Raw genomic sequence first — 16,024 nt, forward strand, 5'->3', positions numbered from 1 at the left:
TGTTTGACTTTACCATCATTAGTCCCCTATTCTAACTCTTACTAAGGGCTTGTGAATAAAACACACTTCCAATTTCTCCTCCTGATCATTCATGAGCTGGAGCTAAAAGGGGGGGGGGGAAAGAATAATATTCAAAAGGTGAATTAAATCTAATGCATCAAAGTCACATAGTATGTTAGCCGAAGATTGAAGAGAGTGGAGAAAGAAATATTTCCAACATACATATTCAAAAAAACTTCTGAAGGAGAAAATTGGAAGTATATCCACACTGGACTCATCGTGCAAAGCAAATCTGTATCTTCACTCCATTTTATACATAATAGGGTGCTGATACATATTTTTCATTTCCATGCCTTTGATAACACGGTCAATTTTGTTCAGCATATGAATATTTTTCATAAGCAAAGTGATTAAAACACAGGTTCCTGAACTGTGATACAAATACTACTAGTGGTGCAAACACTCCTTCAAAGGGCTACAAAGCCTGGTACAGAGCAGGAACCTGCTGCTGCTCCTGGTGATATTCATACATACTCCCACCACTACTAGTAATGGTTATAGACTGATGAGAAGTCTGCAAATCTGTGGGCTATACTATACTGTATGTATGCATTATTTAAAGGTCTATAGGTATAATGATCGCTAAGTGGTCTCTCTCAGATGCCATTTTAAAGATACTTCCCAGCAGGTGTTCTTCATGAAGATACAAATCAGAAGTGAAATGAAAGGTACCATGGTTAAAAAGAACTGGACTCAGGAGCTTTTCATAGCTTTTGGAAGGAGGCAGCTAGAATAAAAAATCAGTTAGTTTCCCTAAAACCTGCAAATCATTACAAAAGCCCTAACCCTAGTCTTCAAACCAATCATGCACGCACACACACACATACATGCCTACATATATACACACACATATACATACCTGCATGTATGTATAAGCGTTACTGCTTTCTGGGCACTTTTTTTTTTTTTTTTTTTTTTTGCTTAATACCTCTACCAAAAACGTTTTTACTTGACCAAAGGAGTTCTTTTCATGAGCTAGTTCTTAAGTTAAGAGCACATGGGTCAGCAATGGAAAGTATTCTGGGCAAAAAGACAAGGCTGCTGCTTCAGCATTTTTCACCTGCAGCTCAAGGAAGTGAGAAACAGAAAAATTCAAAAAGTTCAAAATCAACATCAAAAAGTTTCTACATGGCAGCATAAGAGATCCACAGTAGGATGTGTACCTTGTCCAAAATGACAGGATTTATAAAAATTGACCTTAATATATTTTGTAATCTGACTCCATCCACAAGCCATATGCTCCTAAGAATCATTACTGTTACTGAACTATTTTCAATACACACCACTGTTGAAAAGCTCGTTTACTGTTGTATTTGCTATCTGAATAAAGCTAGTCTCACCGAATAGCTTTTTTTCTTGGGTCAGCTTCCTTTTTCAGTGATTTCCTCTATGGTTTCACGGTTTACGGGAAGGCCAGAGAAGGAACCCAGGCCTCTGGGCGCCAAGCGGCCTGCTGCTGCCCGCGCCCCGCCTGGGGCAGGTCCCCAGCACCTCGCTAACACCCTTCTCCCCTCCCTCCCGGGCAGGGGGAGCGGGCCGCACCGCTGCCGCGCGGACGTGCCTTTTCGTCCCTGCTCCCTGCCGTGCGCATCAACCCTCCCTGCAGGTAGCGCAGCGGCCGTCTCCCCGCTCGAGAGAGGCCCTTGCCCACCACCCCCGCTCCCGCCCGCCCCGCGCAGCGGAAGCCCCGCGGGCTCTGAGCAGGGCGCTGGCTGCCAGAGCGGCCCACGTCAGCCGGGGGCCCGCAGGCGCCGCGGGGCCCGCTCCGCCGGGAAGCCTGAGGAGGCCGCGGCGGGGGCGGCCGCGGGGCACGAGGGGCCGCCAGAGGGCACCAAGGCGAGGCCCGGGCACCTCAGCAGGGGCGCTGCGCCACGGCCGGCCGGGGACGGCCCTGCAGCGCCGCGCCGCGGCCTCACGCCCGGGGAGCGTGACGGGGCGGGGCCGGCCGCGGGGCGGGGCCGGGGCCGGGGCCGGGGCCGGGGCCGAGCCCGAGGCGGCGCCGCGGCCGAGGGGGCTCCGGTCGAGGCGCAGCCGGCGGCGCTGCTTGGCCGGGAGGGGGGGGGCGCGGGGCCGAGACATGGCGGTGGCGGCGGAAAGCGGTGAGCGGCGCGGAGGTGGGGGGAGGAGGGTGTCCCGGGTCCCGCCTGCCCTGCGCTAGGGGGCCCGGCCGCCTGCGGGCGGGGGCGCGGGAGGCGCCGCGGCGCCCCCGGGCGGCGGGGCCGGGCCCGGCCGCGACATGGCGGTGGAAGGCTGCGGGAGGCAGCGCGCCGCCCGGCCCGGCCCGGCCCGGCCCGCGGGGCTGAGCCGCCGGCGCGGGCTCCGTGCGGGGCTGCCGCCCCCGTGAGCGGGCGGGGGCAGGCAGCGAGGGCGGTGGCGGGCAGGGGCCCCCGGCCTGGCGGCGCCGGGCGGGAGCGAGCGTGCGGCAGCCGGGGCCAGGGGCCGGGGCCGTGCTTTGCGGACGGCGCTCAGCGGGCACGGCGCGGCCGGCCGGGCCCCCCGGCTGCTCCTTGCCTGGGGAGCTGCCAGGTACCGCCCGGGACCGGCCTTAGGCAGGACGAGGCTCGTCCGCAGGGCGGAACAGCGATGGGGGGCTTCTCTTTGCTCCGCAGCCTGCTACAGGTTCTTGGTGCTCTTCTTCAACTGCCTTCTGACCTTCGGCTCTTACTTCTGTTTCGACATCCCCAGTGTCCTGCAGGATCAGTTTCAAGGGGTGAGTGCTGCAGTTTTGCTGGCAGCGAGTTAGTTCGTGCGAGGGCGTCTTGGTCACTGCCTACCAGGGCATCGGAGAAGAAAGGTAGAAACAGCAAAGCAGAGACTCTGAGCAGTCTCAAATACTAAAGAAGTTGTTTGGTGCTGGAGATGTGTTTGCAGCCCTCCACAGATAGCAGATGCCAGGAATTGAGCATTATTACCCAAACTGGACTGCAAGACTGGATACGTTGGAGAGGTGAGACCAGAAAAGACTTTGGGGGTCTCCAAATCCAGACTTCCAAACGACCTGCGGAGATACCGCAACTTAAATGCGCTTGCTAGCTGAAAGGCAGAGCAGTGCAGTGAGATCACATTCAGTCTGTAAGGACACCGCCAGGTAAACATTAACAGCATTCACAGATACTAGAAAATTTTGTTCTTCAGGGTTCAAACTGATATCCCCGCTAATTTTTTTTACAGTCCGTCCTGAAATGACAGACTCAAGAAAATCTTGCCTAAATTCCTGGGTACCTAAAAATTTTACCTGAAGGAAATTCTTACCTGAAGCTCATTTGTCTGTCGTTATTGCAGGTTGTTTAATATCTTTGAGGGAGGTGATTTTCCTCAGGCGTGCAATCTGCTGGCAGGCTAAGATTCACTGTCGTGTGCTTTGTCTTCTTCAACATCAAGGGCAGGATTATATTTAGCTTGCATGTAACTTTTTTTTTCTTTTTTTTAAAGATGCAGTTAATCTGTAACTGTTCAGACAGTGAATTTCAGGCTAAATTGAGTGCAGTTTGTAATTGCTTTACAAGGAAAGTGCTGGATTAAAAAGAAAAAATTAGGTCAGTATTTATTCCTTGTTCCTCCACAACTTCCATAGGACTGTGGGAGAATAGTTAATTACTTATTTATGGAATAAAGGAGAGGTGTTTTAGATAGATAGATATAGATATAGATTTTACCTAGGTAACTTCTTAGGATGGTGAAACCAACCCATTTTTTTTCTGTTTTAGGTGCTGTGCAAACAATATTTTGGTCTGGTAACACTCTCAGTTTTGACTCCGGGGAATTTAGCCTGTACTAGCCTTACCTGAGTGGTACAATGGTCGTGTGAGCACCCGAGACCAGTGCTTGCAGTGAAAACAGTTTGTTCTAGAGAAGTGTTCCCTGCAGCCTCAGAAATTTCTATTGCAGCAGATCTGAGTAGTTAGTAATCCTGATGGCTCTATAAAAATCATGCAATGCTAGGCATACTGTTACTGTGACTAAGATGCTGAGATGCTTACACTTCTTCAAAGCACTGCACTAGTGCCTACTGGTGTGGAAGGGCTAGCATTCATTTCCTAAGAGGGGTAGATCTTTAGCATCTTCCTTTCCCAATCGTGTCATGTAGTGCTGAGGAAATGTTGCTTTTCAGTAGCAGAAAGAACCCTATTAAATCATGCGAGGACTACCCGTTTCCTGCTGTTCAGCAAAAGCTTTATGGCTGTGAACTCAAATGGAGTACTGTTAAATTTTACATTTACGCACTGCTTAAAACTTTATAGTGTGTTATGAGGAGTCAGAGCAACTAGAGCCAAGAAAATAATGGATCAAATCAGTCTCGTGGTGTATTCTTGGCCTTTCTTTTGGACTGAAACGTGTATTAAAAGTGCTGAGCCCCTGCAGCTACCGGCACAGTAAAGGAAAGGGAAGATGTACTGATGGTTAGCAATTTCTCGGTTGTTGAGGGTTGGCTTCCTGGAAGAAGACACAAACCCTCTAATTCCTGGTCGTGGAAGTAGGAACTGAGTAGGAGAAAACAGAATCTAGTAGGAAAGAACTTCCTTCATCTTTAAAGGGGGCCTGGGAATGGTTGGGTTTTCCTCTGTAGCTCCTATCTGCTTTCTAACACAGATTCTTGGACTTGTTATGCAGAATTTGACCTGCCCCAATGGAACCCATCGTAACAGCACTGGGCATAATAGCACGTTGGATTGTGTTGAAGGCTTGGGAATGACACCTGCACAATACAACTTGCTCTATGCCATCTATGCTTGGACGTAAGTCCCTTCTCTGCTACTTTGTGGGGGTGGGGTAGTCGGCTGGTTGTTTCCTAGACCCAAACCCCAAGCGTTTCTGTTTTTGTTTTCTCCTAGAAATGCAGTAGTGGTGATTTTGGCTGGATTTCTGATTGATAAACTAGGAAATCGCTGTAAGTTCTGAGGCCTGATTAATTTATTCTTGTACTGAAGTGATATTTCAAGCTGTTCTTTCAGTGCAAAGGAATGATCAAAGATTCCCTTTTAGTGAGATCTTACAGGGGTGGGAGAGGAGGTACAGCTTTGTGTGGTGGGGCCTGGGGTTTTAGTAGATTTGCTCTGTGAATGCAACTGAGACCTTTTCATCCTTTGACCACTGACTTATCTGAATTTACACAGTAGTGCAGTAAACATGCTTTCCTCTGGCACAGATATGACAGGGAATAAATAGCGTTACCTGGTTTTGATGGGACAAACTGATAGTGTTCCCTGCTCTGACATTGTTCAGGTGTGTGGTATAATCTAAGGCCCAGCAATCCTAACAAATGCTCTGGCAGTTATGCTCTGTCTCTGTGTCACAGGTAAGCATCTTACAGATGAGGAGATGGAGGCATAGGGAGAGAAATGGTTTGCTATAGGCCATAGTGGAGCTTAGGGTAGGAACTGCAACTCTAGAGTCCTCTCCTGACTCCTCTGCCTCTCTAAGCTTTCACCTTAGTAATATCTTCGTCATTTTGAGTATTCCCACAAATTCTTTACAAAATTAAAATAATGAATAAATTGATGGAAGCTCTCAGGTTTAGCTCCTATTTTGAGGTTGATCTTTTTTGACAAAAAAATGCTTTTGTCCAGGTTTCAGCATGTCTGTTGAGGTTTGTGTATTTATTTATTTTTTTCTGTTTCTCCCTAGTTGGTGTCTTTGTTTTCTCCCTTCTGACTGTGCTGGGATCATCGATCTTTGCTCTGGGCTCTCATTTCAAGGGGTCACCATATCTCCTGCCACTGATGCTGACAGGAAGACTGCTCTTTGGCTCTGGAAATGGATCACTTACTAGTAAGGAAATCACTTTTTTTTTTTTGGTCTTACCAGAGAGTCACGACATCTGTATTTTGCCTCCTAGACACCTGTCCCAGCAGTCAGCTTCGCCTGTTCTGTACCAGGAACCGATGTTGTTAACAGAAGAACACTGCCCCTTCAAGGGTTACATGCATTTCATGTGCCCTGAAATGTTTAAGTCTTTCACTCTAACAAGTTTGTCATTCTTCCAGGAATAGGAGCTGTCATACCAGTGCTAAGTCTTCGTATTATTTTTGTCTTGCCTTATTTGAGGGGTAAGTTCACCTTCCATGTCCCAGCATGCTTTAGTAATCTTAACTTGCCAAGTTGACAAGCCATATCTCCACTTATGATGCTCAGAGGTCTCTTCCATCAGCTCAAGCACTCTAGCTTGAGAAGCTAGGTTCATTGCTTCTGTGTAATGCTCTTGACTAGGTCTATCTGTTCAAGAAAGAATTTTTTTTTTCTCCAAGTTGTGCAGAATCGTATCACAGCCTTCTGGTTCAAAGGGAAGGAGCTGGCACTGGCATTTGGACTGACCCTCTCTTTCTCCCGTCTTGGAAGTGTCCTCAACTTCTTCTTCACCCAGCAGTTTGAGACACGCTTTGGAATACAGTGGACACTCTGGGGGGGTGAGTTTCTTTTGGTCTTTGGCTTTCTGTCCTCTAGGCCTGAGACTAGACTGTTCAGTCCAGCTAGTCCTGAAAGAGACAATGAAGATAGCAGTAGGAGGCATGTTGTTTTCCAACCCGTTTTCCCTGCTGCTTTCCATTACTGGTTTCAGTATGCAGTGGAATGGTGCTGTCTTCACTGCTGCCTGAAACTCCTCTCTAAAGCTGTAGTGTTTGCCTTACAGCTTTGTTTGCAGTGTTCCTATAATATTTTAACATCTGCAGTCATGAATAACCAGTACTTAGTGTACTTTTACTCCCATTGAGTGAATGGAAACATGAGAGTGAAACAAGAGAGGACTCTAATGCATTTGTTCTTCTGTATTTTGGCCAGCAAAATACCACTGGTTCTGAAGTAGTCTATTATTGGTCTCAGCATAAGTTGTCTTGCTTAGGGATAGATCTAAGACATAGGTTTAAATTACTGTGAGAAGCAGAATCCGCATTACATGTTTCTTAGTACGAATCTGTTCTACAGCCCTTATCTTCTGAAGATTTGGGTTTCTGTCCTCTCTTCTGTGCAGCGAGATGGGATCCGTCTCTAGTGGAAGGGATGATCTAGGGTCATAGTACAGTTAAGCAGCAGCACTTAGATACTCTGGTATTTTAGAAATGCTCGAGAGCGGTGGTGTTAGGGAGACCTGCCTTGTGACATTGCTTGTGTACAGTTAGAGACTTAGTGATTATAGGAGAGAGTTATCTCTCAAATAACAAAACAGTATGGGCCCTCGCCAAAGGATACATGTGTGAGAGAAGCCTCTTGCAGAACAAGCCCTATTGCTCTCCTCTGCTTATTTCAGCTCCCAGAGAGAAACTCCCTGTCAGGCATGGCCTGCACGTCCCATCTGACACTGCAGATATTTCCTGAGAACAGAACTAACAAAGACAGTGCAGCAACTTCAGTAGCCTGTGAAGGCATAAATACACCAGTCAAAGTGCATATGCATCATAGAGATTGTTTTGACTCTTTGGAAAACAAAGCAGAGCTCTTAGAGATTTCCTATGCAGCAGATGACTGTTGCCAAACTCACTTCTGGCATAATCTGACTCACTTCTCTGGAGCTGAGCTTGCTAATGAGTCAGATTGCTGTAGTAACTGCAGTTGGACAAATAAATGGCTTCCAGTGCTAGCCCATGGGTGATAACCTCTCCTGTTCATGGGACCACCAAAGTTTCTTAGTTACCTTTGATTATTTTAACCTTGGGTTTGTTATGCACAGACCTTCTGCTGTTTAGAAAGAAGGCATTCTGGCCATAGTCCAACAAAGTGGCTGTCCTTAGAGATGGATAGGGCTCTAGCTTCACAGCCCCCAGGCAGTTCTGTCATGCAGTTCCAGCATATGGTCTGCCGTGTTTGGAACAAAGATGAGCTTGCATCAGCCTGGGTTTGTAAGCATGGAAACCCTTGCACTCCAATGCACATCTTGCAGACTTCATTTTTTAAGCAAATGAAGCTACAAAGCGGAATAAGTAAACACCTTTAAGGGAGGATAATGGTGACTGGTGGAGGGCAATAGAAATGTAGTGGACAAAGAGCTTGAGGATTGTGTCTGACAGTTGTTAAGAGGTAAATGGTTCCACTGTACGCCTACAGTAGGGAAGACTGTTAACATTAAGAGAAGCCAGGAATATGAGTCATAGAGAATTCTGTACCTTACATGCAATTGATTCTGTCATTCAGCTCTCTCCAGTCTGAGGAATTTCTACAATCTGTTGTGTGTTTTCCAGGTACCCTGCTCTGTGTGCTTGGTTTTGTTTCAGCCATCACAGTCAGTGTGCTAGATAAAGTGGGCATGAAGCAGCTTGGCTTGGATGGGGTTATCCAGCAAGAATCCAAAAAAGTGGTATGTGGTGCACAGACAGCTTTTCCCTCTCAGTCTTTGAAGGGCTGAGGTGGGTGACTATCAAGTGCGTAGTAAGAGCTCTTCATGGCTGGAAGAGGGCATTAATGGCACTTTGCAAAATCTTGCATAGTTGTTCTTCAGGTAAGTCTGAGGATATTGCATCTGCAAGCCACCAGACAAATATAAATGATTTTTGTTTAGAGCATATGTATTTCTGGCTTTCCAGAGAGCTGACTTAGCACTCATATGATGTTCCTTTTTTGAGCCAGTTACTACTTGACCGTAGGTGGCTCAAGTGAGGATTTGTTTGTGGATAAAATTAGATACTAGCCTCTCTCTGGAATGGCTTGCTGGTTCATAGGAGCCGTGACAGAAAATAGCTAACCTGGTCAGTACTGGACCATCTTCTGCCAGCCCTTATCTTCCATTCCTCTGGGTATTCTTCAGTCTAGGAATAAGCATTACAAGCAGCAGGTTGCAATTTTTATGGCACTTAAATCTATTAGACAGCTCCCTTCTCATGACAGTATTCCTACTGATTTCTGTATCCCAGTATTGTGACTTCAGTTACTGTGTGTTATTGTGTCTTTTCCCTGTATTTCACATAGGAGTTTGCAATAGGTTCTGAACAGAGCCTGCTCAGAATAGTCTCTCGCAGCCATAACCTTTTTAAAAATAAGAAGAAAGAGTTTTTGTTGATTTTGTTTTGTTTTGTTTTACTGAGTGGTGTTAAAGAAGGGATGCTCTGGAGTCACAGCAGATGCCAAATTTCTCTTAGAGGTGCATGAGCAGCCTTTTAATCCCGTTTTATGTGCTGTTCCTTCTTAAACCTTTTATGACATTCAATAGCTTTTAGAAGGGGACATCTGTATGAAGCTGAAGACTATTTCCTGTTGAATGAGGGCACATCTTTTCTTTGCAGCGGATACAGGACATCCGGCGTCTTCCCCTTCGCTACTGGCTCCTGGTCCTCACCATCATGTTCTTCTACAACGGAGTCTTCCCCTTTGTGGCAGATGCCAGGTACTGCCCCTATGGCCATAGTCCCACTGAGTGATGTAAGCCCAGGAGTCTTGCAGCTCTTGATTTTTAGTTGAGTGGGAAACATGCTTGCTCCTTCTGCTCATGAAACACAGGGAAGCATGTCTTTAACACTTATTTTAATATCCTGCATATTTAAAGAATATGAAGGTTCTTTGACCTTTCTGAAGCAAAGCAAAAGTAACTTAAAAGGAAAAGCTGCATCCAATATTTAAAGCTGGGAGCGCTACTAAAGGAGAAACACAAAGATTTGGGAGGAGGGGAAGAAATATATATATTTTTAAATAGCCTGCAGACATTTCACTTTTGCAATAATCCAGCCAAGTGTCTGTCTTTAGAGATGGTTGGGCTTTAATTTCACAGGCCCCACACAGTTCTGTCTTGGAGTTCTGGCTATGGTCTGCCATGCTTGGAACAAAGCTAAGCTTGCCTCAACCTGGGTTTCTAAGTGAGGAAACCCTTGCACCCCAATGCAAGCCTGGCAGACTTCATTTTTTCAGCTTCATTTGCTTAAGATAAAGAAGCAACCTGCCTGACTGAATTGGGACTCTTGCTTCTGTCCTTGGCTCTGCCACAAACTGTCGTTTTGCTGCCTTCTTTGTGTTTGTAAAACGCGGATGATGCAGCTTCTAGCACATAATGATTGTGAACTTTAATACTAGTAGAAGTCCTGGAGTAAAAATTAGAAAATTTTTTTTGGTAGCATTTCATTAGTGATGTATAGTAAGCCCCTCAGAAGTCTGGAGTGTAGTAGTGTGGTAATAAACTCACAATTAGGCTCTTAATAGTAAAATAAAGACATTAAAGATGGCAAAGATCATCAAGGCCTTGATGAGATGGGCTTTCTGTGAGTTGCCTTATCCTTTCAGCTGGAAATAGTGCCTGTCGGTCACACAAAATCCTGATTTCTGCAATTCTGCCTACATGCGTTCTGTTGGGGAGCGAAACTCCAGGCACCAAGAACCGTATTTCAAACATCTTTTCTGGCAAATAATGCCATGCTGCTTTCCAGTAGGAAAAATTATGGTCCCAAAGCCACTGATGTTTGAGGAATTCTGTTACAGTACATCTTCAGGGGACATGGTCTTGTTTCCTACTTTGATGACAGCACATACTATAACAGCTTATTATTACTAATACAATTAGCAACCAGACTAGCTTTAAATAGGAACGAGATTTCTAATGTCTCAGAGCTGTTGAGTTGTGACTGTAAATTCTGTAAAGAATTTGAGTAAGCTTTTATGCCATTTTTCTGTATCCCCAACAAAGGTGAAAGGCTGACATCCTGACAGTGAAAACAAGGTTTAGTTTATGTTCTCTGCTTTAACTAGGTCTCCTTAAAGATGCCAAAGAGCAAAAGGGGGATTTCCTGGTACTTTTAACACATAGTTGTTTGACTTAAATGCTGATCTTCCCTGATGGGTTGTTTAAATGTATTTGACTTCTAAACGTTTTCCTGCCCCTCAGCATTCTCACTCCACTATTGAGAAAGCTTTCTGCCTCTTCAAAGAGAAATGTAAAAAAATGAGTTTGTATGTTTTGGATGGGTGATTGCATATTTCTGCTTGTGATCTGTGCTGATGTAATTGCACATATGCACAATTTTAACCTGCAGTTTTACTCTGAACTTGCAAAGGAGTCTTGAAAGTGGTGCTAACAGCTTCCCTCTGATGCGCGCCAGTTAAAAAGCAAACAAAACCAAACCAGAAAACAAAGGATTGGACCTACAAACCAGACTGAACTTGTTTGCAAGTCCTCTCATTAAGACCCCTCCCTGTCCATATGTTTGTGCTCAGACTTACTTTCTGCCAAAATAACCAGATCAAGAATCCTAATTATGTAACTTTTTTCCCCTTCATTTTATTTTTAGCAAGTTTATCCAGGATAAATATTCTGGTTACAGTCAGCAGGCAGCCGCTTATATTGCTGGGGCAGTGTACGACAGCTCCCTTATTCTCTCTGCAGCGGTTGGCATATTAATTGTGAGTATCCACAAACAGAAGTGCAAGAGCTCACTTGCTTAAAAAAAAAAATTTTCCAGAACATCTTTGTTACAGACCCCACACCCAGAATTTAGCCTGTTGTTGCCAAACAAGCAGGTCTGTAATTGCTTGCAACCTGCAAGATGTATTTCTGTCTGAATTAAATTACAAGAAATAAAGTTAACCTCTTTTTCCCTTCTGTTCCCTAATTCTGCTATGGTTGCAAACTGTATGGTCCCAAACCTTGGGAAATGGCTGCATGTTGTCAGAAGCTGGTGACTGGAATAGAAAGGGCTGTTATGGATCAGGATAAGCTTTGCAAGTAGATGGGAAAGGACAACTTACATCTAATCAGTCCCTGTTTTGTCCAACTCTTCATCTCCTTATTTCCATAATTGCCAGGATACGCTGGTGTCTTCTTCTCCCCCTTTTGATAAAGTCTGGAATTTCACGTGAATGCTGGACACTGATTCTCTGACAAGTGTTTCAGCCTCAGTTCATGAGTATGCAAGAGGAACTAGAAATAGTCTGCCACAGTATCAACAGCTAGGAAATGACATGCTACTGTTGCTCACGCCAGCCCACTTTGATCAGCTGCTTATGTCAAGGAGAGTGCTAGGATCCGCGGGAAGCCAGGGATCCCTTGTAATAGGCCTCTGTTTGCTTCCTTTGCCAGGACTACGTTGGACTGAGAGGCATCTTTGCTGTTGGCTGTGCTGCATTTACTCTGCCAGTCTTCGCTCTCCTGGCATTTACGTTTGTCCCTCCGCTAGTGTCTACCATCTGGTTGGGGATTACTTACTCTTTTGCTGCTGTAAGTTCACAAACCCCACTGCCTTAGTTGTATTTCATGGCTGTGCCCTTTCTGCAGCCTGACTGGCGTATGTTACTGCTATCCAGTCCTGTTTAGCAGATGTTGCAGCTGCAGTTTGAAGTCTTTGGCTCCACAAACCTGAAGAATTGATTGGTAACAAATACTCTCAAAGAATCAATATGGAGTAAAATGCAGAACAGAGCAAGGGACCACTTGATATAGTTTGAAGCATTAAACTTTTTCATTTTCCTAGTGTTTTCACCTCGAATGTACAAACTGAATCTCCTTCTAGTCTTGTGAGCTATGTCATCACCCCTTTAGACATCCGGAATCATTCCAGTTTCAAACTGCATACATAGTCTATCCTACCTTAAGCTGCTAGAAAAGGATGGGAAAGGGGCTAGAACCTGCTGATAGGCTGAGGAGGATAAATGGCAGGCTTTTTCAGGAGAGAGTGTAGATTTTTATTAAGTGGGAATAATTATTTTTTAAACTGATGACTTACTTATCTAATGTCTTTAGATAAGGCTTGAGTTAATTCCTCCCTTTACATTACTCCTACCAGGCTAGTATGTGGCCATCCATACCTCTTGTGGTGCCCCAAGCAACTTTAGGGACTGCTATGGGGCTTGCAACTTCGGTGCAGATGATTGGAATTGGCCTTTCAAATCTGATTGTTGGACACATTCTAGGAACAAAGTCCAGGTGAGAATGCTTTTTTTCCTCTTTTTGTCTAAGCAGAGACTATTCACAGTGCTTCAGTGGAGTGGTGTGAACTGTAAACAGTCTCTTTGCAACCTGATGCTGCAAGTGATGCCCTGAGTGTCATGAAGTGACTAGTTGTTCTATCTCTTTTTGGCCTTTTTTTTCCAGTGAATTAAAGATCCCACTGTGGCGCTGGCAACAGATGATGATCTTTATGTTGGTGAACACTACTGCATGTATTGTTGCTTCTGTTAGTCTCAATGTGGTGGACAAGAACCAGGTAAGTGTAATAAAAGGTGAAGAACAGCCTTACGTCATGAAGTCTTCCTGACTTGATTTGATTGATGTAATAATATCTTAGATGTGTTTATAATTAATTCCCCCGATGCAAAAATAGGACTGCATAAAAACTGGTAAAATACTGATGCAGTGCGTGCTCATCTCTCCTAGTATCAAGCTATTGGCAGCTATATTGTTTTTGCAAGAAGGTGTAGTGATGTATGTGTACATGAGGAACGGTGTCCTTTCAGTCACTGACTGCCTCCCTACGCTTCCAGGGAGGGACACTGAACAGAACAAGAAAGGGATCGCCTGTGGAGCAGGAGGACAGACATCAAGCAGATACAGCACCGCTCCTGGATGATGACACAGGAAACAAAGGCTCCGTCAGCTGAACCGTTGCAGTGTGAGAACAGTGATGGCTGCCAGACACAGTATTAATCATTTCTACTTGAAAGTGAATTTTTAGCCCGTGTATTTTAAATGTCTTTAAAGAGAAATCTTGTTCTGTCATCCATTAAGATCTGTGAAGGGAATTATCTACACAAAGGGAATGTTTTCTGTTCATTGTGTCTGGAACACAAGTGGAACACGTCTGCTACATGGTTCTTGGCATTCTCTGCCACATACAGAAACCTGCATGGAGTGCTTTTTAAGAACTATACTACAGTAAGTAAAATTAGTCTTGCTGAAGCTTGTTCATAAGCTGTTAGATAGTCTCTTTAGCTTTTTTTCAATCTTGCATTAAAACTCCCCATATGAGGTGCATCTGGCTGGACTGCTACTGTTCTTCAGCCTCAAGAATCCTGCGCAGCAGCACTCTCTGCTCCACATACCTTGACAGACCTTCTGTTTCAGTAATTGCTCTAGATTAGCACACTTCTTTTCCAAATTAGATATTCATACAAGTAACACCATCATTATCCTTCAGGCAGGAGTGGGAGACTGAGTTACTCAAATTATCAGCTTTTACACATGCAAGCATATCTTAATTGCTAATTACCTTACTAGAAATGCTTCCATAAGCCATGTCTTCATCTGCTCTCAAAAGCATGTGCAGTTTTGACCTGAAATTGTCCTTTAAACCAGGTTACTCTTAGTCATGAATCCTAAGGCTTGTTTTACTGAGCCAATTGCCCTTTTTGCTATGCAATCTCACAAAGTGTTTACAAAAGCATAAAGGATGCTTTAACGTAGCCAAGTACAGGGAGTGCTAAAGTGAATGACTTTGAGTAAATTATTACAAATTCCAAAGAGAAAGAGAAGCTCTGTTCAAGACATGTTTAATATAAATGCTAGTAAATTGAAAGCAATTTAGGCACTGACGGCATCCAATAAAGCGACATCTTAAGTGGTTATGACAGAAGACAAATCCTTCCATCAAAGTAGAAAACTTTGCTTTAAAATAATGTAGTTAAGACAGCTTGTTCATATAGTGAGGTCTTTTTAAATTCCACTGTGAATTCATTTCATAGTACAGACAATTAAAGGATTTCCATTAAGAATTCTGATGTAGCTGAAACTTGGGGTGGGGTGAGAAGTCAAAAAAGTAGCTGTAAACAACTCACTTCTCTTATGTAAAAAAAAGTTTTTCAGCTTATCCTCGCCTCAAAATAGTAGGCCTCATATAGCTGTTTATTCACTGATTAAGTGGTACTAGATAAGTACTTTTAATGTGATACAGCTAGAGAAACCTGGTGTTGTTTAAAACTTTCTGCAAGCTTGTATCATTTATACCTGCTACCCAACTCTGGTGTTTTCACTAGGCTGGTAAATCAGTCTCCCCCTGGACTGTGGCTTTGGCATGTCTGTGAGCTGCCAGTCCCTGTGCTCTTCTTCAGTGCTGGAGACCTGCTGGTTTTTTTCCTAGCTGTTTTTTTTTTCCTAGAAAAATCCCAGGCTGAACTTCCAGATGTGATTATGGCAGACTGTCTACAAAGGAAAGCATGCATTCAAAAGGGCTGCTTTTGTTTGCCAGATACTACCAACTTCTGGTTTAAAAGCAGTGCCTACTAGCAAAGTCGACTGGTTGGCAGGTGGTCCTCAGCTTTGTTAATATGCCACATTCTGCTACAGCTGCACTCAATGGGGTTGTTCCTGCATTGGGTGCTGGGATAGCCCCTAGAAGTCCTGTGTTCTGTGCTTCGTGGAGAAACCCAACACCTTGCCATTCCTCCTTTCCTATGCCATGATCAACTTCCCAATTAGAAGAAACTTCACACTTCTGTTTTGAAGAGTTGTAATATACTGCCCTTAAAACCTGCCACTGGTTCACAGGGCTGCTGAAACTGTAGCACTGGAGGCCTCACAGCCTACTAGGTTTCACTGTGAAGCATTCCTGCATATTTGTTTATCACAGCCTATAACATGGACACAACTTATTTTGACTACAAAGGTTTTTGTAGATACCAGTGTGCAAAGATCCAGGTATGTGTTTTATAAGCCCTTTCATATATTCTGAAGATGGGGAAAATGCTAGTGGTCCTCCAGCCTGTTGCTCCAAGACCATTTTGGGGTTAGACAGATTAAGGGAACAGCACTAGAGCCTCTTACAGAGAAGAGTTGTTCCTATAAGACTGCTCACGTCTTTAAGCTCAGACTAGTAAAGCTTGAAGCTGACATAACTACAATGAGGAGGCAGAGAAGGAGGTTTCCTGCAACAGCACCTATTAATCTCTATTAAGGTGTATCAAGGACTTCCTGTTACTCATGTTTAACTACTTTTTTCAGTAATTACTCCACTGATGACAAGAAAGCCATCTTCACTTTTCCTGTCTTCCTGCTTCTTGTTTGACACCTGCTGCTGGGATGCTAGAGCTCACTTCTGAGAGACTTTTTAGAAAGCAATTGCACGGT

The 16,024-nt window shown here is 44.6% G+C and overlaps 1 protein-coding gene across 6 annotated transcripts; it reads left to right on the forward strand.

Annotated features, from left to right (window-relative positions):
- The first annotated feature begins 1,449 nt into the window (after positions 1-1,449).
- LOC106482374 (lysosomal dipeptide transporter MFSD1-like) lies at positions 1,450-14,673 on the forward strand. Of its 6 annotated transcripts, none has more exons than XM_013939941.2 (13): positions 1,450-1,666; positions 2,670-2,770; positions 4,672-4,796; positions 4,893-4,948; positions 5,686-5,829; positions 6,306-6,464; positions 8,232-8,347; positions 9,270-9,370; positions 11,259-11,370; positions 12,047-12,184; positions 12,750-12,889; positions 13,058-13,169; positions 13,447-14,673. In XM_013939941.2, exons 1-13 carry the CDS (start codon positions 1,450-1,452, stop codon positions 13,561-13,563), a joined length of 1,638 nt encoding a protein of 545 aa, XP_013795395.2. In that variant the 3' UTR covers positions 13,564-14,673. The 6 variants fall into 6 exon arrangements, with proteins under 6 accessions (XP_013795395.2, XP_067162345.1, XP_067162347.1 ...); XM_067306244.1 differs by lacking the exon at positions 1,450-1,666 and adding an exon at positions 2,064-2,159; XM_067306246.1 differs by lacking the exon at positions 1,450-1,666 and adding an exon at positions 2,086-2,159 and having other exon boundaries at positions 2,746-3,007.
- Positions 14,674-16,024: the final 1,351 nt, after the last annotated feature.

This window comes from Apteryx mantelli, chromosome 16 (genome assembly GCF_036417845.1).
Source record: "Apteryx mantelli isolate bAptMan1 chromosome 16, bAptMan1.hap1, whole genome shotgun sequence".
NCBI classification, from domain to species: Eukaryota; Metazoa; Chordata; class Aves; order Apterygiformes; family Apterygidae; genus Apteryx; species Apteryx mantelli.

What these genes read in the sequence shown, in the direction of transcription:
- LOC106482374 (XM_013939941.2), top strand. Translation starts at nt 1,450, where the DNA reads ATGGTTTCACGGTTTACGGGAAGGCCAGAGAAGGAACCCAGGCCTCTG. An exon ending in TGCAGGATCAGTTTCAAGGG is followed by an intron (nt 2,771 to 4,671) that starts GTGAGTGCTGCA and finishes CTTGTTATGCAG; the next exon opens with AATTTGACCTGCCCCAATGG. An exon ending in ACAGTGGACACTCTGGGGGG is followed by an intron (nt 6,465 to 8,231) that starts GTGAGTTTCTTT and finishes TGTGTTTTCCAG; the next exon opens with GTACCCTGCTCTGTGTGCTT.